Source organism: Numenius arquata, chromosome 12 (genome assembly GCF_964106895.1).
Source record: "Numenius arquata chromosome 12, bNumArq3.hap1.1, whole genome shotgun sequence".
NCBI classification, from domain to species: Eukaryota; Metazoa; Chordata; class Aves; order Charadriiformes; family Scolopacidae; genus Numenius; species Numenius arquata.
Window position 1 is genome coordinate 4115196 of NC_133587.1, and position 23734 is coordinate 4138929.

At 58.2% G+C, this 23734-nt stretch overlaps 1 protein-coding gene across 1 annotated transcript; it reads left to right on the top strand.

Moving 5' to 3' along the window:
• Positions 1–14849: 14849 nt before the first annotated feature.
• On the top strand, positions 14850–19054 carry SOX18 (SRY-box transcription factor 18). The gene is made up of 2 exons (XM_074157271.1): positions 14850–15264; positions 16950–19054. Exons 1-2 carry the CDS (start codon positions 14850–14852, stop codon positions 17798–17800), a joined length of 1266 nt encoding a protein of 421 aa, XP_074013372.1. The 3' UTR covers positions 17801–19054.
• The last annotated feature ends 4680 nt before the right edge of the window (positions 19055–23734 follow it).

The window sequence follows — 23734 nt, forward strand, 5'->3', positions numbered from 1 at the left end:
CAGGCGTTTGCGGAGCGGGGAGGGTTTCTGGCTGACCTTGGCTGGGAAGCAGCGGTGGCGGTGGCGTCGCTCAGCCCAGCCCCCCGAGCGTGGAGACGGTGGCCGGAGCGCTCCCCAAGCCTGGGTGGAGGTAGATCCAGAGGAAACTCCACCTCCGCGGGAGCCAACCTGCTATTGCAGGAATTCCCAGAGAAATTCCCGCTTGGGCTGATCTGTCAGCGGATCCATGAACTTTGTTTTACCTCTTGTGAAAGCAGCTACTTGAATGTGCTAAAAACAGAGCAGGGCCGAGTCTGTCGCTGGAGCTGGGCTCGGGGGAGAGGTTGGGAAGGGGTTTAGCTGACCCCTGGACACCAAGAGGCACCGTGAAAGTCTCTGTACGTGGTGCCTTGCTGGCAGCTCCCCTCCGCAGGCAGAGCTGGTGGACCCAGGAGAAGAGTTTGCTGCAAAATAAAACCCCACAAAATCTCACCTGGTTTTCCCATGAGCTACAGCGTTTCCCAAGTGACTCTCAGCTGATTTGGCCCCAACGGATGGGCTGGATCAGGTCAGATGAGCTTTCCTTGCTTCCAGTATCCCCAGCAGATTCAAGTCACCATCATTCATTTGGAGATCGGCCACCAAACCCCACCCTTTTTGTTGCTCCCAACCACCAGAGGCTCAATCTGGGCCACTTTTGGAGAAGGCAGAGACGAGAAAGCCCTCCAGGGCCCAGCCTTGCCCACTGACCCACCACGAGACCTCCGGGGAAGCACTGTCCTGAGACACCCCCTAAGTTCAGGTATGCCCGTGTCTCCAGGATCTCAGTTTTGGGGTCACAGGTCGTAGCGACAGGAAGGTTGGCTGTCCCTGGGTGACACACTGGGCTCTGAGCTGGTAGTGAGAGACCCCATGCAGGGAACAGCGGACAGCAAGTAGACCCCAAGCCCTCATCCAGCCCCAGAACAGAGGCAGGGATCCTGCCTTTTGTCCCCCTCCTCACTGCAATTGTCTGATGTCCTCAGTCTCCTGGCCCTGGCACCAGGGACATTTGACCCTGGAGGCCAAAATGCTTCATCCAAACACTTAAGAAACCTGGAGAATTTGGCCCCAATAGTGACTTGCATTTCTGTCTTGCAGACCATCCTGTTTTCTCCTCTAAGGAGTCAAAGGACCTCTCCGCACCTCGTCTCATGGCACAGACCCTCCTAATACAACAGAAACCGCCGTGGCTCCCGGGAGATAACGCAGACTCCATCCCTGCCACTCCAGCAGAGCAGCCCACAGAGGCTCCGTGTCCTCCGCTCCCCACCGCATCTCTCCCAGAGCTGCTGGTGAGCAGCCCATGCCTGGGGACACTACCATCTGGACCTCCTGGGACAAGTCCCGCACCATGAAGGGCTGCAGGATTTGGCTGCAGCGGGCAGCAGCCACGGAGGGGAACGTGGCCAGGACCACCCTGTGTGGTAGCCCAGCCTCTGCCACCCTGCAAAACAGGGGGAGCATGGAAGGGAAGACGCGGAGGAGATGATGGTTCCCCTGGGCCCTGCTCATTGCGAGCGCCAGGGTGGAGTTTGGACCTCCAGCTTTGCAGATGCTCTTCCGAGGCACTTTGGATGTTCCCTAAATCTCCTCCTTCTAACGATTTTAATTATACTGGCTGCTGTTCAAAATGAGAATGGCAGGGGGAGGACGGAGCGCTAAGCAGCAGCCTGTCAGGCTTTGCGAGGTGTTCTCGGGGGACACTGGACCAGACAAGCAGCCGACCCAGAGCCGTGCCAGCCAAGTGGGTGCAGGCTGTCGGGCCACGCTGGCCACCAACGGGCTCTGGGCTGACCCGTGCATGCGTGAGAGCGTGTGCAAGCGCTCGGGTCTCCTTTCTCTCCCCCTCTCTGTCTCTTTTTATTCGCCTCCATAAAACATAGGAAGTTCAAGCCATTCATTTTGCTATTTGTGTCTCCCTCCCCACGCCCCGGTTCCCTCCCTTGCCCCCTGCAGCCTCTCGGCTCGCTGCTTGCCCAGCATCCTTGACCCCGAGAAGTCTGGTGTGTATGCACTTCCCTTTTGGCCCATGGAAAGCGCCACTTCGAACTGGTGCCTTGATAAGTCTGCTGTGGGAAGGCAGGGGCTCCTGGGCTCTCACACAGGGCTTTCCCGTGTAGCATTTCCTATGCTGTCCCTGCTCACCGGCGCGATCTCCAGACCGGGGCGGTGGGGAAGCTCTCCGGATGGCGGTGCCCCTCCGTGGCAGCAGCTCTGTCCTCCTCCAGCTCTGTGTCAAAAGCCGTGGCGCCTAGATGGAGGCGTCCTCCTGAGGAGGAGGATGATGGTTAGCTTCTCATGGGCTAACGTGGCACCTCTCAGCTTGCCCATAGCAAACGATTGCAAAGGGTTTTGAACCCCCCCCAGCCCCTTCCTCGCAGCAGTTTTGCAAACAGGGCTCTGATATTGTTTCCCACAGAGTTTGGGATCGACGGGACCTGTGTCCTCTCTGCAAAAGGAGCAGGCACATGGCAGAGACCTCAGAGGAGCTGGAGACAGGGATTGACTGGCAGAGAGAGAGGAAGGACAGGCTCGTCCAGGAGGGCTGGGAGGTCACAGGGGGGCCTTTTCTCAGAAACACCCTCCCCTGAGCTGCCCTGCCGAAGCACAAGGCCTTGGCGTTTCAGCCGTGGGCTGGTGGCCGTGGCGGTCCCTCCATCACCACCACCATGGGGACACAAGGATGGTGCCCACACAGACACATCCTGCTGCCCACCAGCGAGGCAGAGGGTGACATCCAGGGAGTGTTCTGCCTCCTCCATCCACGGCTGGACCAAAGCTGCTTCGGCACAGCTGCAGGGAGCCCTGGGGGACAGGTTCCCCCCACGGCAAGGGCACCCATGACCTAAAAGCTGTCAGGGGTCCTAGGACTGCTCCTAGGTTGAGTCACCATCCCTGAATGTGTTTAAGAGTCATTTAGATGTGGTGTTGGGGGATATGGTGTAGGGCAAAACTTTGTAGAGTAGGGAAGATGGTTGGACTCAATGATCCCAAGGGTCTTTTCCAACCTGAATGATTCTATGATTCTATGGACTGGGATTCATGAACCTGAGGGTTCTGCTGGGCGAACCGGGTGAACTGGGAGGAAGAATCTGCAGGGCAAGCAGCTGCACCGTGGCGTGCTGGGGGATGAAGACTGTGTCTGCCCTACCTTGCTGCCTCCATCACCCCCTTTGAATCTCCCCGAAGTGCACAGCGAGGCCGAGCAGAGCCAGGTCATGGGGGTTTTGCTGTGCCATTTGCTCTCCAGCTCTCCCTGCAGCAATGGGATGGCGGAGAAGAACCGTCTCCCTCTTATCGCCCCATCGGTGGCCCTGCGGCTGGCTCAGCTGCCCCACGGCCGAGCAGCGAGCCCTGATCTCATCAGCGCCGCCGCACACTTGCAGCTCGAACAATAACCTCCTTCCCTGCCTGACACAATTCCCAGAAATGCACAGCCTCCTGCTAAAGCCTCCCCGGGGGAAAGCATGCCAGCCGGCCTGTCGGCACCAGCACGGACATCCCTGCCAGCCGCTGGCAAAGGCAGCTCTCCGCGTCCCCGGCGCGGAGGCACCTCTGCGAAAACAAGGGTGTGCTGGGTGGGGTGGAGGGAGAGGCCGAGCTGGAGTCCTTGGGGCCATCCTTTAGCTGGCCCCGCTCAGGAAGTCCCTCTCCCTCTGGGCGTTCGCGACCAGGCGCCTTGTCCCGTCCCAGCCACCCCGTTCGTAGCCCCCCGCTTGGCCACCATCACCCTGCATGCTCCCAGTGCCCACTGGGTGCACGGGGACAAAACCAAGCCTTGGCTGCCCGGGCTGGGAGAGTAGAGAAGGGACTCGTGCCTCCCCTCGCCCCACTGGAACCCCAGCCCGGAGAGGCTCTTCTGCATAGAATCATCATAGAATGGTTTGGGTTGGAAGAGACCTTAAAGATCATCCAGTTCCAACTCCCCTTCCATGGGCAGGGACACCTTCCACCAGACCAGGTTGCTCCAAGCCCCCTCCAACCTGGCCTTGAACCCCTCCAGGGATGGGGCAGCCACAGCTTCTCTGGGCAACCTGGGCCAGGGTCTCAGCACCCTCACAGCAAAGAATTTCTTCCTACTGTCTAATCTAAATCTCCCCTCTTTCAGTTTAAAACCCTTCCCCCTCATCCTATGGCTCCCCTCCCTGACCTAGAGTCCCTCCCCATCTCTCCTGGAGCCCCTTTAGGGACTGGAAGGGGCTCTAAGGTCTCCCCGGAGCCTTCTCTTCTCCAGGCTGAACCCCCCCACCTCTCTCAGCCTGTCCTCCCAGCAGAGGGGCTCCAGCCCTCACAGCATCTCCGTGGCCTCCTCTGGACTTGATCCAACAGCTCCATGTCCTTCTGATGTTGGTGGCCCCAGAGCTGGAGGCAGCACTGCAGGGGGGTCTCCCCAGAGAGGAGCAGAGGGGCAGAATCCCCCCCCTCACCCTGCTGGCCACGCTGCTGGGGATGCAGCCCAGGATGCCTCTCACAGCATCGCTGAGCGCCTCAATCTGCTGGAGCTTTCCCTCGGCACATTTGAGTAATTGCTGTTGCTGCTTCCAGATGGAATATCTGGACACGGGGCAGGCACAGCTGGACGCTCGAGGTGGGTATTTACCCTGCCCCAGCTGAGCGGGGAGCGGGAGAGGGCCAGACCCGCGGCTGGCACCATCATCCTTTCTCCAAGGGCTTCCTCTGGGGCTTGCCAGCACGTGTCCTGCCGAGCCCAGACGTGCCATGCAGGGAGGCACAGTGGCAGCCCGGTGCAGGCTGTGACAAATGCACGCCGCGTTTTCCTCCCTGCAGACCTCGCAGCGCTGCTGCAGCCACGCCAAACCCACCTGCAAAAGCTGCAACGCCGGCGCCGTCCCGCATCCCACCTGGATGGGGAGCAGCACCCCGGCGCCGAGCAGTGGCCAGGGTGCCAGCGCGGCTGCAAGGTGGCCACGCTGGGCTGGTGGCGGGTACGGGAGGGCCAGCCTCGCGGCGTCTCTGCCGCGGGGTGCATTGTTCACGAAAACACAAGGGGAAGGCCGGGGAGGACAGACTCGCTGGCTGCGTCGGGCTTCCTGCCTCCCGGCTGCAGCCACCGCCTGACATCATTGCTCCCGGTGGGAATGGCTGCCCCGGCCCCGCTTGGACCCTGGCAGCAGCCAGTAAGTTCCTGACCTCCTGCCCGCCTTTCCAGCTTTGTCCAGTCCTGCCGTGGTGTGGGGGCTTTTGTGCCTCCTGTCCCCCTGCCACCATGGCATGACAGCTGGCAAATCTGCATCCTCTTCCTCACCGCTGTGGGAATGGCCGAGGCGATGCTCCCTGTCACCTCGCCAGCCACCTCTGGGAGTGCAGGATGGCACCGAGATCAAGGCATGGACACATCTGCTGACCACCTCTTCCTTGTCCTCTTCGAGCCGGGTGGCCAGAGACCCTCCGTCTTGCATTTTGGGTCCTGCATCCCTTGAGCACCCTCTCTGTGCCCTCCCCGGTGTGTGGCATCACGGATCAGGACCTTGCCTGGTCCCGGGAACATGGCACGGCACCGGGGCCAGCCAGGCAGAGCCGGGGGCATATGCCAGCCCCACGGGGGCTACTGCAGAGGGCAGGACAGTCTCCCCATCCCACTCACCCTCCCATCCCACACATCCACCCCAGCCTGGGAGTGTGTGTGCTCCAGAAATCCCTCGTTTGGGTTGACAGGGGCCCAGGAAGGCTGAGGAGGAAGAGTGGGGGGGGGGGTGTGACACAGGGGGTTGGAAGGATGCTTCTCCCTCCGGAACGCACAGGTACTGCGTGGCCCCCATGCACCACCCCCCGCGGGGGCACCGACCTTCTCCCCGCCACCCTCCTATCTGCCCAGATGACAGCAGGGACTGGGTGCAGCCTGTGCCGAATCCCCCCCTCCACCCTGTGCACACCGGCGTGGGCTTTTTCAAACATATGGATTTTACAGCGAGAGGGTGCAGAGGGATCCCACAGAGGTCCCCGTGGGAACCTCCCTCGCCCTGCAACCCCTGCTCCATCACGGACAGCCATGAGGTTCTTCCCTTCCCACGAGCCGGCCGAGCAAACCTGCCTCCTGCCCTTGCCCAAACCCGCTGCCATCAGCACTTTGCTGCAAACGCTTCCAGCCCTGCTCAAAGAGTTTTTTTTCCTTGCAGTCTAACCCCCCGCCTTGCTCCCCCCTCCCCTCCCCCCCCCCCCCCCCTCCGGCCCCGGCTCCATCCTTCTGGCTCCAGCCCACTGGGGATGGAAGGTTTCTCCTTCCCGAACACAAATATAACTGTAATCTGCTAAACCCCGCTGTTGATCCCGACTGCATCCTCCTGTCCTGCGCTTTCCTACAGCGCGCCTTTTATACCGGTAATAGCACCAGGCTCCTTCTCCCATCATTGTTGACTCGACAATGAAAACTGTTTGTATTATTGTGTCCCCGAAGCTTTGCCAATAGCACATGTGTCCCGAGCTGATAGCAACAGGCTTTGGCAAGGCTGCGGCTCCATCAGATAAGAGCCTTTAACCTTATTTCTCCAGCTCCAGCACGCCACGGAGGGCTGGTCCGTCGTGAGCTTATTCTTCCCGAGCGCTTTCAGATCCCAGCAAGGCTGAACGGGCCGTTCAAGAGGGTTCGTTAGGAGGAGGGCAGAGGTGGAGGTGTTCGGGGCGAGCAGCCTGGGAAACATCCTCGGATTCGGTGAGAGAGGAGCACTGGAGGGAGACGGAAAGATAGAGCCGCTTTCCCAGGCAATTTAAGGGCTAAATACGCGGCTGTCCCCTGCCTTCCTCGGGGACCCGCTCCACCCCGCCGTGCTCCACCTTGGCCCGGCTCCCGCGCACAGCAGGAGCGAAGTGGAGGAGAAAGGCTGGAACCCGGAGGCCCTTGCACGCTCCCGGCTGGCCCACGAACAAAGCCTTCCCCTTGGAGCCTTTCCCTGCCGCCTCCCTCCTGCCCCCGGCCCCCCGCACCCCACCAGCCGCAGGGATCCCCGGCATCGGCGCAGCCTTCATCCCTGGGGGTCCATGCCATCCTCTTCCTCCCACCCTGCATCCCCACAGCATCCCCCAGCCCCAGCTCCTTTGCTGGGGGATTTTCTGCCCTTTTCCCTGAGCTGCAGCACAAAGGATGCTCTGAAATCAGAAAGTGAAGAAAAAGGTGCTGTCTATGGCAAGCTTTTACATCTCATTTTTAGGCCAATTTTGGGGGGGGATGTCCAGCAGTTCTTGGGGTTTTAAGCTGCAAATGCAGCACGTTCATGCTCATTTCTCTCCCCTCGATGTCCCCAATATAGCACCAAAAAGGAAAATTTGTTGCTCTGCTTTCAGGGAGGGAAAGCACTCAGGCCATTTTCTTTATTCTTAGTAGTATTATTGTAATTATTATTGTTTTCTCTCAGGAAAGCAGCACTCTGTCAGAATTACCCTGATACATCCTGCCCTTTGACAGGGAGACTGTTGTCTCCGTAGGGCCCGAGAAGAGGGGGTTGCCCCATGTCCTGCACAGCACTTGGGGAAACTGAGGCACAGAGCCACAGCAGCGTCCAACCCCCTCTGAGCCAAAACTCCTCTATTCCACGTGGGTTTGGCACTGAGGGTTTCCCTGACTATATGAAGGTGAAGTTGCTCTCGGCAACATGCTCGTCCTTTCTGCTGGGCAGTGAAAGCCTTGGCAAAGAAGAGAGGTGGCTACGAGACCATGTGTGCAAGGAGCTGAGCTGTGAGCTTTGGCAAAGGTTGTTGGTGCCAGGGATGCTGGAAAGGGCTCCTCTTCCTCCAGGGATACTGGAAAGGGCTCTGCTTCCTCCAGGGATGCTGCAAAGGGTACCCCATCCTCCAGGGATGCTGCAGGACTCCCCTTCCTCCTGGGATGCTGCAAAGTGTACCCCATCCTCCAGGGATGCTGCAGGATTCCCCTTCCTTCTGGGATGCTGCAAAGTGCTCCTTTTCCCCCAGGCCTGACTGGGGTGATGCTTAGAAACCAGGCAAACATCTCCCCAGGATCCTGTGAGCAAACAGGCCACTTCATGGAAAATCCGAGTGGAAAGCGCTGGGTTCAGGGGCTGCAGACGAAGCGGGGAGATGGGAGAGGGGAGCGCGGTGCAGCCAGCAGCCATCTGCCATCTGCCATCTGCAGCAGCCCGGTGAGGTAATGCCTCGCGCTAAGTTAAAACATGTCGGGAGCCACAGCAGCTCTTGAGAACAGCAGACCTTTCCCAGATGGAGACATCCTGCGCTGCTGCATCAGCTCTCCCAGTGAGAAAGAGGATGGACAACCCTCCTGCAGCCGGCCTCAGGGCTCGGTGGGTGCAGGAGTGCAGCTGGTCATCCCCTCTCCCCTGCTCGCCTGCGGCTGGAGTTTCATTTTAGGGAGCAGAGAGGCAATAATAGGCTCAGCCCTTGCTGATGAGCCCCTGAGGACTGAGATGCAGCGGTGGAGGTGTGATCGCTGTGTTGCCTTCCTTAATTCCCCTCCTCTCCCCTGCTTGAAAGTGGCATCCTCATCCGTGATGTAGCACAAGCCCATTTTTCCGTGGCGCTCTCGGTCGAATGATGCTCCAAGAGCAAGGGACGAGCAAACACCCAGTGGGGTGCGGAGGCTGGGAACCCGCAGAGCAGAGCCCCGAGGAGAAAGGTTTCTGCAAAAGGTGGGGCTGCACTTTTCCTGGGGGGCACGTCGCATCGTCTCCTGGCAGCCCCCAGCGTGGCGGGACTGTTGCTGTTGGGGGAAAGCAGGGGACACGTTCACTGAGACTGTGGGTGAGGATTCACCGCTCCATGGAGAGGGGCCGCGGTGCTCGTGGGCACTTGTGGCTGCGGGGCCACAGACGGGCAGCCCCGACCCACCTCCCAAAAAAAAAAACCTCAGAGGCTCAGAAATCCTCCTAATTGCAGTTTCCCTTTCCCCAGCACCCAAGAGGAGGTCGGGCGGCCCGGAGCAGCGAGCCTGGGCGTGCAGAAGGAGCAAGATCCCGGTTCTTGGCTGCGTCTCCCGCACAGACACCAGCGAGCAGCGTTTTTCTGCCAACTGGAGGGATGGCAGCAGCGACTAACCCCCGTGTGCCCAGGCTCCGCACGGCCCAACTGTCGGCCAGCTGCCCGTTCCTGGGAGGACGCGGTGCCACAGGCAGAGCGTGTTTTCTTGCTATGATGGAGCAAAAGAAATTGTGCCGAATCGGAGCAGCTGAATGGCAGCCAAATCTGCTTCTCAGCGGCTTTTCTGCGCTCTGCGTTCGTGTATTTGGCATGAGTCGCTCTGCATTGAGGTAATTCATTAATGCTGAACCAAAAATGTGTTTATGGGAGTCTTGAAATAGTTGGTAGAAGTGTAAGACTTTCCTTCCTCAAAGCCGGGGCTCTCTCCGTGATGGGAACCGAGTATTAAAGCAACCACGGCTGCCGCAATCAGCTGCTGGGGAAGCGGCTCCAGCCAGCGCGCACACGCGTGCCCCGAGCACGCCCACCCCGGCACGCTCAGCCCTCCTTGTGTGCCGTGCCGAAGCCTTTCCCCGGCGCTAGCCCGGCCATTAAGTCCCCCACCTTGGGTGGGATTGGCAGCAGTTTTGCTCACACTGGGGGTGTGGGAGCAGCCCCCCGGGTCTCAGGGGGGAGGAGGTCAGGGAGCAAACACGGGGTGATGTGGCTGGAAAGGTGGCATCCCCGAGCTGGTAGAACCATCAGCAGAGAGCCAGGGTTGTGCAAGAAGGGGCTGTGGCAGGGGAAGGGGAGGCAGGATGGCCCCAGTGAGGACCAAGGACTGCGGCCACCACCTGGGACACTGCGGTGGCTGCAGCTTGTGCGGAGCAAACAGCTTTTTCGGGTTAACTGTGGGTTTCGCCGCTCGCACAATGGGTATTGCTGTTGTCGTTCCAGTTATAATCCTGTATAAACAAGGTCGACCTCTGGTTATTGAAAAGAGCTGAAAAAGAAAGACAACTTTCACCGCTTCCTCGGATGAGGTGACTGATGGCCGGCCTTGGCCGGCGCGGTCTTCGTCGCGCTCCCAGCTCAGCTCTGGAGCCATCGGGGACCTGCTGGGGTGGATGACAGTGGGACAGGGGAGCACCCCGGCTGGCACACTACCGGGGCAGAGAGCCACTGTGGCGCAGGGCACCTTTCCACTATGTCCTCAGTGCCCTTCACTTGTCAGACGGAGCTAGAAGCAAAGAAAAAGAGAAAATGAGCAGAAAACAACTGAGCCAGCTCTTTCCAAGGCTGGGGCTGACCGTGACCACCCGTTCTCTACCCACCACCCCTATTCGGGTGGGAAAGAGTGTGATCCACAGCTGTGGACACAGGGGACAAGTCACCCTTGCACGGGCACATGGCTGCTGCCGGGATGCTCCTAACACGGATGCCGTACCATGTGTGCTGGCCCTCGGCAGCCCCCGGCTGGCTTGCTCGGTGCTCGCCAGCTCTGCCTGACCCACTGAACTCTTTGTGCACGAGGAAATCGGGCGCTGAGCTGGGCCCTGGAAAAAGGGAGGCTCCGGCAAAGCACGGAGCGTTTCCCAGCAGATGACTTCAGCCTCACACGCAGCCCCGGCACCGAGTCCTTTGCTCTCCAGGAAGCGCCTTTCTTTGGGAAGCCTTTGTTCCAGCAAAGCTGCAGCGGCCCCTGCCCCCAGGGAGCCCGTGGGACCCGCCAGCGTGGGGCCACCTCTTAAGGTGCCAGGGGAGCCACCAGCCCAGGCAGCCCTGCAGGGCTCCCCACATTGTGTGAGGAACGTTCCCACTCCTCTCGGCCACCCCCGGTAAAGGGCATCTCCTTTGGGATGAAGAAGCAGGTGTGGGTCACTTCCATCCCGCCTGGGCACATCGCTCTGCGTACCTCTGCAGTGTGCCCTCGAGATAATTATTAGCTGCAATTAATAGCAAAAATCCTCCTGTGAAATATCTCATTCATCCAGTTGGGCACACCACGGCACCAGCTCCACACCAGTAATGGCACGGTGATTAATTCATGAGCGGCGTGGACGCATCTAGAAGCGAGGCTGGTCCGTGTGAGCGGGTGAAGAAGGCACTGGCCACCACACTGCCATCATCCACCTCCCACCTCTGTAACCTGGATGCAAGTTTTGGGGGCCAATCCCTTGGATTCGGTTACACGGTCCCTACCCCAGCCTGGGGCTCCTGCACCCACCCGCAGCCGTCGGCAGCAGAAATAACCATCGGCAGCAGAAATAACCATCATCAGGCTCAGCCAGCAACGCTTGCTCTTACCTTCTTGCCATCCCCACCACCCCCACTTCAAGCCCCCAAATCCCCGAGACCCCTTGGTTGGGATGGTCCAGGCGGTGCTGAGTCTATTTTTAGGCGGGTGGGAGCTCGGCGTCGGACCCGGCTGGGAGGAATAAAGCAGCAGCCAGAGGCGCGGGGCTGGGGGCAGGGAGGGAAAATGCCTTTTGTGCTGGGGAGCGGAGGCTGCCGTCCCCGCCAGGCTTCCTCTGCTAGGTGTGGTGCTGGGCTGTGCGGGATGCTAGGAAGGGAAACCGGGGGCCGGGGTGGGGGCAGCGAGCCGCCGGCCCAATAAAACTGAGGGGGAGCGGGGCGGGGGGGAGGGGAAAAAAATATAAAAAATAAAATAAAAAGAAAAAAAAGAAAAAGAAGTAATATACAACTCCTGAGGTTGTGTGCTGGGCCGGGGTCCAGCTCGCCCGACGCCAGCCCTGGCGAGGAGGGCACGGGGAGAGGTCACCCAGCTGGTGCGGACACCGATCTTATCTCTGCCCGGGGATGTCCAGCGCTTCCTCCCCGTGCGCCGCCGCAGATGGAACTGGTGATGACCCAGGGCCATGGGGTCAACAGCGCCCCCCGTGATGTCCCTGGGGCAGTGGCGTTGTGCTGTGGGGGTTTTGTGTGTGTGTCCCACGTGGGAAAGCTGAGCCGGGCACTGACCCCGTGTGCTTCACCCCACGCCCCGGCTGGGTGAGGGGGCTTTCGCTCTCCGGGATGTGGGGAGGGGGAGCGAAGTGCTGTGTGTGGCGTTGCCCATGCAGGCAGCGCAGCCCCTCCAACCCCTGCTCTAGGCATTTGTGGGTGCTTTGCACCCAGGTATTCTTACATGCAGGCATTTTTGGGTGCTTTGCAGCCTGCTCCATCCTCCCTCGCGGCCCTCTTTTCCCTCTCTCCCTGCTTCGCAGCTCTCATCCCTCCTCCTCTAGCAGCCGTCCCTTTCTTTTCCCCCTCTGCCACCCTCCCTCGGCTCTTCATCCCCATCCCTGCACCGGGATAGAGCACTGATGGCAAATGCGCTGCAAGGCAGGGTTTGGAGCAAAACAACTCCAAAAGAAAAGCACTGAACTTTGCTCCAAGGGGTGGAGGGTGGTTTGGGGGAGAAGATCCCAATCCACCCCAGGGATCTTCTTTGGGATTTTCTCCCGTAAACCACCCCAGTGGAACAGGGACAACAACACTGTTCCAACCCATCGCCCTGCACTGCCCTACTCCCAGCCCTGCGTCCAGGCTGGCTTTTTACTCCAGAGGCACTGGGTCTCCATCGGGGCATCTCCGCGCAGCCATGTCCCCAGGGGTGCTGGGGACAACCTTTGGTCCAGCTGCTTTTCAAGGTGGACAGCAGCTGCCAGACACAGGCAGGAGGGTGGGTGGCAACAGGAGTCCGAGGCAGTGGGACGAGGGGGTCTTTTCCTCCAGAAGGAAAGCATCACGAGCCCACTGCCGTCCCATGTGGAGGAGGCCCAGGCTTGGAGCAGTTTCACAGAGTGGCAGGCTCAAGGCTCTGCAGCTGCCTGCCCCCAAGGAGAGTTTGCCCCAGCTCTTAGCACCATTTCCAGGCCTGGGAAAATCTGAGCTTCCCCCTCTCTCACTCCGCTGCAGCTCATCCCCACCATGTCCCAAGTACCAACTGGTGGCACCAGGTCCAACAGCAGCTCCAGGGCAGCCGTGACCTGCCCAGAGGCCAAGGATGCTGCTGGGGCTGCATGATCAGCTGAAGACTAGGAGAAGGGGCCAGGATCGGCAGTGGGGTTCCTGGCGTGACCAACTGCCCCAAAGGCTGCTCACTTCACCCCACAAGCAGCCACATGTCCTGTGCTGGGGGCCCCCAGCTCCCCCCAGCACCCACCTTGCTGCTCCCAGGGCAGGGACGAAGCGCCAAAGCCTCCAGCGGCTCAGGGGCTTGGCTCCGGATGGCGGCACACGGCTGCTCCTCCGGCGTGGCGATGCTCCAGCACCTTCCTCAGCTGCACGGCCGGGGCAGGACAGGGGAGAGCGGAGAGGAGGCTCCTTGCAGCCGTACGGGCTCTCCCGTGGACTGCTGCTGATTTTCTCTTGCAAAATATTAACAAGAGGCTCCAGGAACGTGAAGGAAATCTCGCCCGAAACCTCTGTCACTCCTGGCTAGTGACTGAAGAATAAGCGAGGCGAGATTTTTTTTTTTTATTATTTTTTTTTAAGGCCTTTGTTTTTTTTAGGGTTAACAGCAGCGATTTCAAATCACTTCCAGACACACAGAAACCATGGCATGCAATACCCCACCGCTGCGAGGAGGCTGGGAGCTGGGCTCTTGCGCAACCCAGTGCCCCAAGTCTTCCTCACACTGAGATTCACATTTCAGGCTGGGGTCTGGGCACGTCCATGGGGCTCGGAGACAGATACCCAGAGCTGGGGCATCTTTCACACATCATCCCGATTGCCGGGGAGGGGGTCAGGGAGCAGGGACAGTGTTCAGGCAGATCTCCCTGTTTGCAAACGGGTCCTGCAGTTCATAACTCCTCCGTGCCAAGGGCAGGAAGGACCTTCAGACCACCTAGCCTGTCGCTTGGCACTGCAAATCTCTGCTGGACGGCAGCGGAGCCAGCGGAGTGGTGACCTGGAGGTGGAGGACACGCCGCTTCTCTGCGCCAGCCCCAGCAGCGCAGCTCAGGAGGCAGATTTTAGGCGCAATCACGCAGCCGCCAGTGAACCCACCATTCCTCAACAGTCCCTAGGCTGACAGGCTGGAAACTTGAAAGCAAGGAGCCATTTCTCTCCCCCTCTGAAATTCCCACCAGAAAATTGCCAGGGGAAGAGGGCTCGCCCTTGCCTTCACCCCAGGGCTGCTCCCCACCCCGGACGGGGGATGCTGGCCAAAATACACACACAAAAAAAGCCGTAAGAAAAATAAACGCCAAGCCCCAAGCATCCCTGTCCGCCTGCAAACAGGCAGCCTGGCAGGCAAATCTAAACACTTCCCTGCCTCGGCTCGGCGGGGCTGCGGGGGGTCGCGGGCAGATCGCAAGGAGCCAGAAAAGGGGCTTGCAAAGAAAGAAAAAAAGAAAAAAAAAAAAAAAGGAAAGAAAGAAAGGAAAAGAAGGCAGAGAAAAAATTAATAACCCTCCTCCTTGGAAGGAAGGGAACTGGGCAGCAGCGTCCACACCGGTCCCAGCCCGGCCCTCCCCGGGTGGCTCTTCCTGCTGGTGCCTGGGGACGTCCCCCTTCCTCCTCCTCCTCCTCCTCCTCCCCCTCATCTCCTCCTCCTCCTCCTTCTTCTCCTCCTCCTCCTCCCCCTCATCTCCTCCTCCTCCTCCTCTCCCTCTCGTCGTCGTCCTCCTCCTCCTCCTCCTCCCCTCCGCCCCGCTGATTGGTCCAGCCCGGCTATATTTTGCCCCTTCCAGCCCAGCATCATCCCAAAAGTTTTTTTTTGGGGGGAAAGGGGGGAAAAAAAAAAAATAAAAGAGGAAAAAAAAGAAAAGAAACCAAAACAAAACAAGCCGACCCCAAATCCCCCCGAAGCGCAGGCGAGGGAGGCGAGCGGCGGGGCTGCTGCTCGGCGGCTGCTGGACCCGGTGGGACGCGGCGGGACCCGGTTTTCTCTCCGGCACCCGGTCGGGTCTGACACAAAGTGCTGTCCAGCTGGAATGAATATATCTGAGTCTAACTACTGCCGAGAGGAGATATCGCAACCCCGGGGCGACTGTTCATGGGTCACCGCCGCCGTGCCGGCCGCTGAGCCCGGGCTCGCCTTTCCGCGCCCCCCGGGAGCCGCCTCCCCCGCCAGCCGCACGCCCAGCCCCGAGCCCGGCTTCGCCTTCGGCCCCGGCCCCGGCGGCGCGGCCCCCGGCGCGGCCCCCGGCGCGGCCCCCAGCCGCTCGCCCAGCCCCGAGCCGGGCTATGGATACAGCCCCCCGGCCGGCCGCGCCGAGGGCAAGGCCGGCGAGGACTCCCGCATCCGCCGGCCCATGAACGCCTTCATGGTCTGGGCGAAGGATGAGCGCAAGCGGCTGGCGCAGCAGAACCCCGACCTGCACAACGCCGTGCTCAGCAAGATGCTGGGTGAGCGGGACGGGCTGCGGGAGGAGGGGTGCGGGGCTGGGGGTGCGGGGATTTGGCGGTGCGGGGCTGAGGATGCAGGGGTACAGGGCTAGGGATGCAGGGTTGCGGGGGTACAGGGCTGGGGATGTAGGGGTACGGAGCTAAGGATGCAGGGATGTGGGGGTACGAGGCTGGGGATGCGGGTGTATGGGGCTGGGGATGCGGGAATGGGGAGGTACAGAGCTAGGGATACAGGGATTGCGGGGTTTGCGGGGCTGGGGATGTGGGCTCCAAGAGTGCAGGGCTGTGGGATGTGGGGGTATGGAGTTAGGGATGCAGGGATGTGGGCGTACAGAGTTAGGGATGCAGGGATGTAAGGTTATGGGGCTGGGGATGCGGGGATATGGGGATACGGGGCTGGGGATGTAGGGATAGGCAGTTATGGGGCTGGGGATGCAGGCTGCAGGGGCACAGGACAGTAGGATACAGGGATATGGAGCTGGGGGTGCAGTCTGTGGGAGTCCAGAACAGCAGGATACAGGAATACAGAGATGGAGATGTGGAGTGTAGGGCTATAGGACAGTGGGGTGCAGTTACAGGGCTGTGGATATATGCTGCAGGGATATGGGGTGTTGGGATGTAGGGATACAGCACTGGGGATGCGAGTTGCAGGGGTACAGGGCAGGGGAATGCAGGGACACAGGACCGGGAGCGTGGGATGAAGGGGTACGGGGCATTGGGATGTGCACTGCAAGGGTACGGGGCTGTGGGACGCGGGCTGCAAGGATAGAAGGCAGTGGGACATGGGATGCAAGGATATGGGGCTGTGCTGCAAGGGTACAGGGCTGCGGGATGCAGGGATAGTGTGCTATGGGATATGGGAGAGGCAGGACTGCGGGCTGCATGGTTGGAGAGCTGCGGGATACAAGCTGTGAGGATATGGGACCAAGGGATGCCAGCTGCAAGGATGCAGGGCTGTGGGATCAAGGGCTGTGGGATGCAGCGCTCCAGGGCTGTGGGATGTGGTGTTAGAGGATGTGGGAATATGGGGCTGTGGGTTGTGGGATGTGAGGATACAGAGCTGCGTGTACACAAGCTGCAGGGAAAGGGGGCTGCGGGATGCAGAGATACAGGGCTGTGGGGTACACAGCTGCAGGGAGGCAGGATATGGAAATTCAGGGCTGCAGGATGCGGGATACACGTCTGTAGGATGCGGGATGTGGGAACACGGGAAGCAGGATATGGATAGATGGAGTTGCAGGATGCGGGACTACGGGAAGCAGGATATGGCCAGACGGGGCAGCAGGATGCGGAGACACGGGGCTGCGGGGTGCGGGGTTTGAGGATGGGCGGTTGTGGCTGCAGGGGAGCAGGGCTGTGGATGTGGGATGCAGGGAAGCAGACACCCCAGGGAGCAGGCTGTCCTGAGGGAGGCAGAATCCTCTGCTCTGCCAGAGGGGTTCCTGCAGCCCCCCTGGGGCTTTGCACCCCCATTCTCCCGCTGCACCAAAGCACTGGGCACAGCCCGAGCCTGCTGCTGGGACAGCCCTGCTTGGGCTCCCATTCCCCATCCCCTCCTCTGCCAGCCAAGGCTGGCCAAGGGAGCCCTTCCCACCCCAAGGGTGCCCTCTCCCCAGGTGTCCCCACACCCCAGTCAGCAGCGGGTGGCCGAGCCGGTGTCACAGAGCTTCGCTTTCTTCTTCCAGGCCAGTCATGGAAGGCGCTGAGCGCCAGCGACAAGCGTCCCTTCGTGGAAGAGGCAGAGCGGCTGCGAATCCAGCATCTCCAGGATCACCCCAACTACAAGTACCGCCCAAGGAGAAAGAAGCAAGCCAAGAAAATCAAGAGGATGGAACCCAATATCCTCCTGCATAACCTTTCCCAGCCTTGCAGTGACAACTTCAGCATGAGTCACCATGGCGGCAGCCAGCCGGGCCACCCCCAGCCTCCCCCACTTAACCACTTCAGAGAACTCCACTCCATGGGGTCGGATATTGAAAACTATGGCTTGCCAACTCCTGAGATGTCTCCCTTGGATGTCTTGGAACAGACCGAGCCGGCGTTTTTCCCTCCGCACATGCAGGATGACTGCAACATGATGCCCTTTCGCGGCTACCACCACCATCACCAGATGGAGTTTCCCCAGGAGAAGTGCATGGGGCGGGACGTGGCGGTGCCCTACGCGCAGACCCCCTCGCACTTGGCCGACGCCATGAGGACTCCCCATCCCTCCAGCATATACTACAACCAGATGTGCTCGGGAACTCAGAACGGGCTTTCCGCCCACCTGGGCCAGCTCTCGCCCCCACCCGAAGCCCACCACATGGAGAGCGTGGATCACTTGAACCAAACCGAGCTCTGGACAGACGTTGACCGCAACGAGTTTGACCAGTATTTGAACATGAGCAGGACTCGTCCCGAAGCCTCGGGACTCCCTTATCATGTCTCCCTGTCCAAAGTGACTCCTAGGAGCATCTCCTGCGAGGAGAGCAGCTTGATATCCGCCTTGTCCGATGCCAGCAGCGCTGTTTACTATAGCCCCTGCATCACCGGTTAGGTTGGCCCCACCGTCCGATGCTCTCGCCGGGAGAGCCCCGACTCTCCCCTAAAAAAACCCAAAAAAGCCATCCTCCTTTAACCACGAGCTCCATAATATTTAGAGTATCTCATTAAATGCATCGCTTTCTTTTGTTTGGTTTTGTTTCTGTTTCTGTTTTGTTTTGGTTTTGTTTTGTTTTTTTTTTTTTTAATTTTTTTTTACTTTTGTTTGTTTGTTTGTTTGTTTTCTAGAGAAAAAATAAAAAAAAACCATGCTGAACTCACTGATATACCGTATAACTATATAACACAGATAGACGCCTTTCCCAAGCACTAGCCTGCCTGCCGCGCTCCCCGCTCCAGCCCCCGGCAGGGTGTAGATCTAGCTCCCACCAGCTCCCAGGGGCATTTTGAAGCCCATTCCAGTAAATCCTGCCCAAAACAACCACCGCCAGGACCAGTCGAAGCGACCTGTCCCCAGTATTTTAACCCAAGGGCAGGCGAACTTGCGGAGGGGGGGGAGAAACTTTTAAGGAAGACTTTGCCGGGGCCGTTAAAAAGTCGGCGCCTGTTAGGGGTGGGCTTTAGGACAGTTTTTACTGTATTCTCAGCAATATATTTTAATTGGGCAACAAAACTATATTTTTACTAAGCATTTTTATATATAAAATGGTATTTAATGTCTTTGGGTTTTTTTTTTTATTAGACTTTTTAAAAATAAATCAAGGGATATCCACGAGATCTAAAGCATTTATGTAGCAAAGCTGGATTTAAAGAAAAAAAAAAAAGGGGGGGGGAAGGAGATATTTTGTGAAAAAGGAATGACAATGTAAATATTGTGGAACAATTGACTGGAATTTTGTACAAAAGAAAAATATGACTGCAAACACTTTTATTGTCTAGAACTGTATGGAGAGCAAACTGTTTTATACTGGTTAATTATTAAAACATCTTCATATAATTGTTCCCATCTTGTGTGCTTGTTGTGTGAACACATATTTTCCGCAAATACATGTTGTCCCAACCATTTCCAGATTTTTTGTATCCGTTGATTAATGTTTTGACAACCTGGCAGATGTATTAATTTCCAGGCTGCCGCCCGCCCGCCCCATCGGCTGCCCCGGGCTCGGCGAGCGCGGCTGGGCTCGGCGCGGGACGGCGGCTCCGGCGGCTCCGGCAGCGGGATGGGACGATGGCAGCCGCCCGGAGATGTGCTCTGCAGGAAAAGCAGCTGTTCTCAGATTTAAATATAATAAAAACATGTGATATCCTCCTCCGCAATGAGCCTTGGTGTGGTTATTATTATCGTTTTGCCAGCCCATTGGTGCGTGGTCCCCACGGCTCAGCCCGTTTTCCCATGAAACCTCCCCAAAAATAGAGTCCGGCTGATGCTCTTGTCCTCGGAGCTGGAAGAAAACCCCGTGTCCCAGAGCCCTTCCACCTTTTGGTCCCCACTGGCCACTTCCCGGCTCCGGCAGCCCGTAGGTATTGCCGAGCCATCGCCATGCCCATCCGGAACCCGCTCGGAGCCACCGGTGTTTCACCGGAGCTTCATCCCCCTCCTCTGAATCACTTCATGATGTACAGCATTATTTCTTTTTTTTTTTTGTTCAATTTGAAAAGGAGAAATGACAATCTGTTGCATAAAACCCTGGTGGCATCCGTTCCTTGAACGCCGAGTGATTTAAACCAGGCTGATATCGCCAAAAAAGGCTATTTGAAAAAAAAAAAAAAAAAAAATTTGAATAGAAGAAGAGTTTTTTTGTTGCTTTTGTTGGCAAAGAATTGCCTTTTAGGGGAAATGGATATTTAACAAATGACATTAATTTTCAAGCTTCTCCTAAATTAAATTCACATTAGTGTTAACAGGACTAAATCCTGACTCACTTTTTTTTGGGTGTTGTTTAATGTGAAGCGCTAATAAACGGGACCACTTTGGGGGCTGGCGACGTGTTCCCATTAAACGCCAGAACGGCTCTTCATTGTCTTTCCATATACAGTATGTAAAAAAGGGGAATACATGGAAAAATGACCTCACTACCTACACGGGAGGGCTGGCGGGCGCCCGGCGGGTGCCAGATCCCGCGCCGCAGCAAACAAACACAACACCAAATGAGAAGCATCCTGTGCCGCCGCCGATGACTATGAAAGGAAGCAGCCGTCTATAGGCTCCGTCCCGCTCCGCTCCCCGGAGCGGCCTGGGAGGAAGGAGATGGGGGGCTGAGGAGGGGGTGGATAAAAGAAAGCCCTGACTTATTTTCCAGCCGCTTCCAGGTACCTTCCAGGCGAGGATGCGATCACTTCCCGCCGGTGGGAGAAGCGATGCTCGCGCCGGCCCTCGCCCAGCTGCCCCGCGGTGCCGGGGGAAGCCGGTGGCGGATCACATCACGGAGGAAACGTTAAGTCATTTTTTTTTCTGTGGCAGAAATTCCCTTCTTTCCCCACGGCTCAGGCCGTGCCAGCTCGTCCCTCCTCTCAGAGGATGGCTAGAAATCTTCAGGGTGTTTTTCCCACTGTGGTTCCTCGCTCTGGAGCAATTTGGGTCCATCGTGCCCCAGTTTCGGCTGCTCACCGGCACTGGGCACGGACAGGAGTTTTCCCAAAGCACCTGTGCTGCAAAATTGTTGAAAATCATACTTTTCCCTGGGGCTGGGGAGGGGGGCGGGGGGGGTCTCCTGGCTTTGCACCCAAGGATGCTGCTGCGGGGCTGGGGTGGGTACCAGACCGAAAACCGCAGGGTGATGGATGGTCACTCCCATCCATAAATGCATCATGTTGAAACCCTGGGTGGTTTGCGACTTGCAGGGACAATTTGCAGGGACATGCAGGGACCTGCCGTGCCCACCCGTCCCCGGGTCACCAAGACCCGGCGCCAGATTTCGGCTCCCCGGGTCCCCATCGCTCTAACACCGCCCGGAGTTTGCCAGCAAAGCTCTGGCTTTGCTTCCACACAAAAGCAGGCAGGGCCCTGCCAACCCTCCTGCCTAACTCAGCCCTGGGTGTTTTTATTAATAATAAAGCCTAATTGCAGCCGAGGCTGTGAACAATGCACGGCTGCCCCGTCTCGCTGGCCAGCCCTACCCCAGGTCACGGGGAAACGAGAGAGAAGGAAAAGGAGAGAGGAAGAAAACAGGAGCGCGGGTTTGGGTCAGATAACAGCAGGCAGAAGGACCCGTGCCAGACCCCGGGGGATGCCGCCTCCTCCCATTGCTCGGTGTTTTGCACAGCTTTTTTTTCACCAAAACTCCCCGTTCTGATGTTAAATTAATCAAGAAGTGTCCCAAACCGGAGCTGTTCCTCCAGCCTGGCCTCCGAGCGGGCAGCGTGTGGCTGGTACCGAGCCAGCAGGCACCTCCTCGTGGTGTCAGACCCACAGCATCACGTTTTGCTGGGGACCAGGGCAGGATCTGGCCCTCCCCAGACCCAGGGTATGGCTGGACTGGCCGGCACCGGGGCTAGTCCGGCTCCATCAGGAGGGCAGAGAGATAGGCAGACCCTAGGGATACTGGCTCCTTGATGAGCTTTAAGCACCCAGCTAATTAGCCTCATTCAATTTGATGCTAAATCCACTGTCTCCCAGTTTCACCAGGCTCCGGCTGTTTGATCTCGGGAGTTTGCTCAGCTCGAGGTGGGTCAGTGCAAACCACAGGTCAGAAAACCCGGCTGGGGATGGGATGGGATGGGATGGGATGGGATGGGATGGGATGGGATGGGATGGGATGGGAAGGGGTGCTCCAGCCGTGCCCACAGGTGCTCAGCGCTCCCTCCACCCCACCGGAACACATTCTGTGCCACTTGGGCACTGGGGCCAGTCAGCCCTGACCACTGGGAGAGCCTTTTTATTTTTAACATCACCTCCTTTCCCTGCCCCCATCCCTGTGTGGCCGCGCTGGGGCCAGGAAACCATCCACCAGTGTTTTATTTTGCTGCGTGCCGGTGGCTCAGGTGTGACGTGGGACTGGAAATGGACAGGGCTGGAATAGTTTGGGGATGATTTCACTGCCGTTATGGCTCAGGCCGGGGCTGTTTCCACACAGCTCCTTCCGATTTTTATGACTTAATCTCTCCAAAGCTCCGGGCCTGATGGTTTTGGACTGGGGAGGAGGAGCGAGGGGCTCTTAGCAGGTCGTTACGGCAGAAATATGGAGAAGGTATTTGACAGGTATATGTAAATCCTGACATCTTGCCGGCTTTCCTGGGATGGCTGCAGGGGCAGGGAGAGGGGTGAGGCACCGCCAGGTCCTGCCTGGGCTTTATGGGTGGGTGGCATCTGCTCCGTGTCCCCTGGGGATATGGGGCTGTGGATCCCCCCAGGCTCACTGCCCCATGGACTGGGGCTGCTTCTGCAGAGGCCCCAACATGCTATGACATGTGTGAGTGTCACCGGCCCCTGGGGCAGCATATGAACCGTGGACACCCATCCTGTCCTTCCCTTCCCGTGCCACCCACCACGGCTGCCACTGTGCTGTACGCTGGGGAGAGGGTCGGGGTGGCATGAAGGGGGCGTGTGTGTGTGCACACATGTGTGTGTGCACCCCAAGATACCCATGTGCAAGTGTGTGTGTGTATGCATTTGTGTGTATCAGTGTCTGTGCATCCATGTGTATATGCACCACTGTGTACATCCGTGTGTGTGCATTTATGTATGTGTGTGCATCCCTGGGTATCCATGTGCATGCATCTGAGTGTGAGTGTGCACGTGTGTAGCCATGTGTGTGCATCTCTGTGTATGAATGTACGTGTGCGTGTCCCTTTTTTGTGTATCTGCATGTGCATGACTGCATGTGCATCCACGTGTGCCTCTGTGTGCATCCATGTGTGCTTCTGTGTGCATCCATGTGTGCCTCTGTGTGTATCCATGTGTGCATCTGCCTGTACATGCACGTGTGTATGCATGTGCATCCATGTCTGTGGGTGTGCATCCATGTGGGTGTGCATCCGTGTGTATCCATGTGTCTCCATGCATGCGTGTGTGCATCCGTGTGCATCCACGTGTGCCTCAGTGCGTATCCACATGTGCATCTGTGTGTATCCATGTGTGCATCTGCCTGCACATGCACATATGTGTGCATACATGCGTGCACGGGCATGTGCATCCATGTGCCTGCACGTGTGTGTGGCATCCGTCTGCATGCACATGTGTGTGTGCACGGCCGTTTGTGTGTATCCATGTGTGTGCACCCGTGTGCACACCCCACGTGTGCGTGTGTGTTCTGCTGGTCAGGTTTATAGACGTTCTGGTTTTTTTTTTACGGCATTTTAGAGTGCTCGATGACATCACCCAAATATTAAAACAGCATGTGCCAGCCGGCCGGGCCCGGCCACGCGCAGCTCCGGGCTCGCCGTTCCCGAGGCCGAAGCCACGGCGGAGCCGGGGGCGAGCGGGACCCACCGGAGTGGCCGACGGCAGCTCCGGGGCAGCCTGAACCATCCCGGCCCGGAGCATGCCGGAGGGGAGGGAACGCCGACACACGCCCGTGGACGCGCAGCCCGGATGAAGTCATCTCAGCTGGGATGTTAAGGGGGAATTCCAGCTTCTCGGTCCGTGTATTTTGGGTGCTCACTGCCACATGTCCCTGCGGTGGGGACATCGGTGGGAACGGGGAGATGCTGATCCCCCACCCGCGGCAGCTGCTCTACCGCTAGTGATGGGATTTTTATTATTATTTTTTTTTCCCTCTTCCACTGAAAAAGAAAAAAAATATAATAATGAAGATTTATCAAAACCAAACCTGTTTGTGGGAAACAGCTCCAAAACATTTCCTGACTCGAGAAAAAGAGCATTGGAAAAAAAAAAAGTTTCCAGGTTTTTTCAGATGGGAGGCAAACCATTTGGAGACGTAACAGCGTTATATGTTGTAGAGGTTAATCAGAGGGAAAAGGTTGAAATGCGAAGAAAGGTTTCAAATGTTCCCACCGCAACCTTTCCTGACTGAGCCGAAGAAAAGTTCCC

Coding starts and splice junctions, on each gene's coding strand:
- SOX18 (XM_074157271.1), top strand. CDS start 14,850: ATGAATATATCTGAGTCTAACTACTGCCGAGAGGAGATATCGCAACCC. Junction 15,265..16,949: donor CGTGCTCAGCAAGATGCTGG/GTGAGCGGGACG, acceptor TTCTTCTTCCAG/GCCAGTCATGGAAGGCGCTG.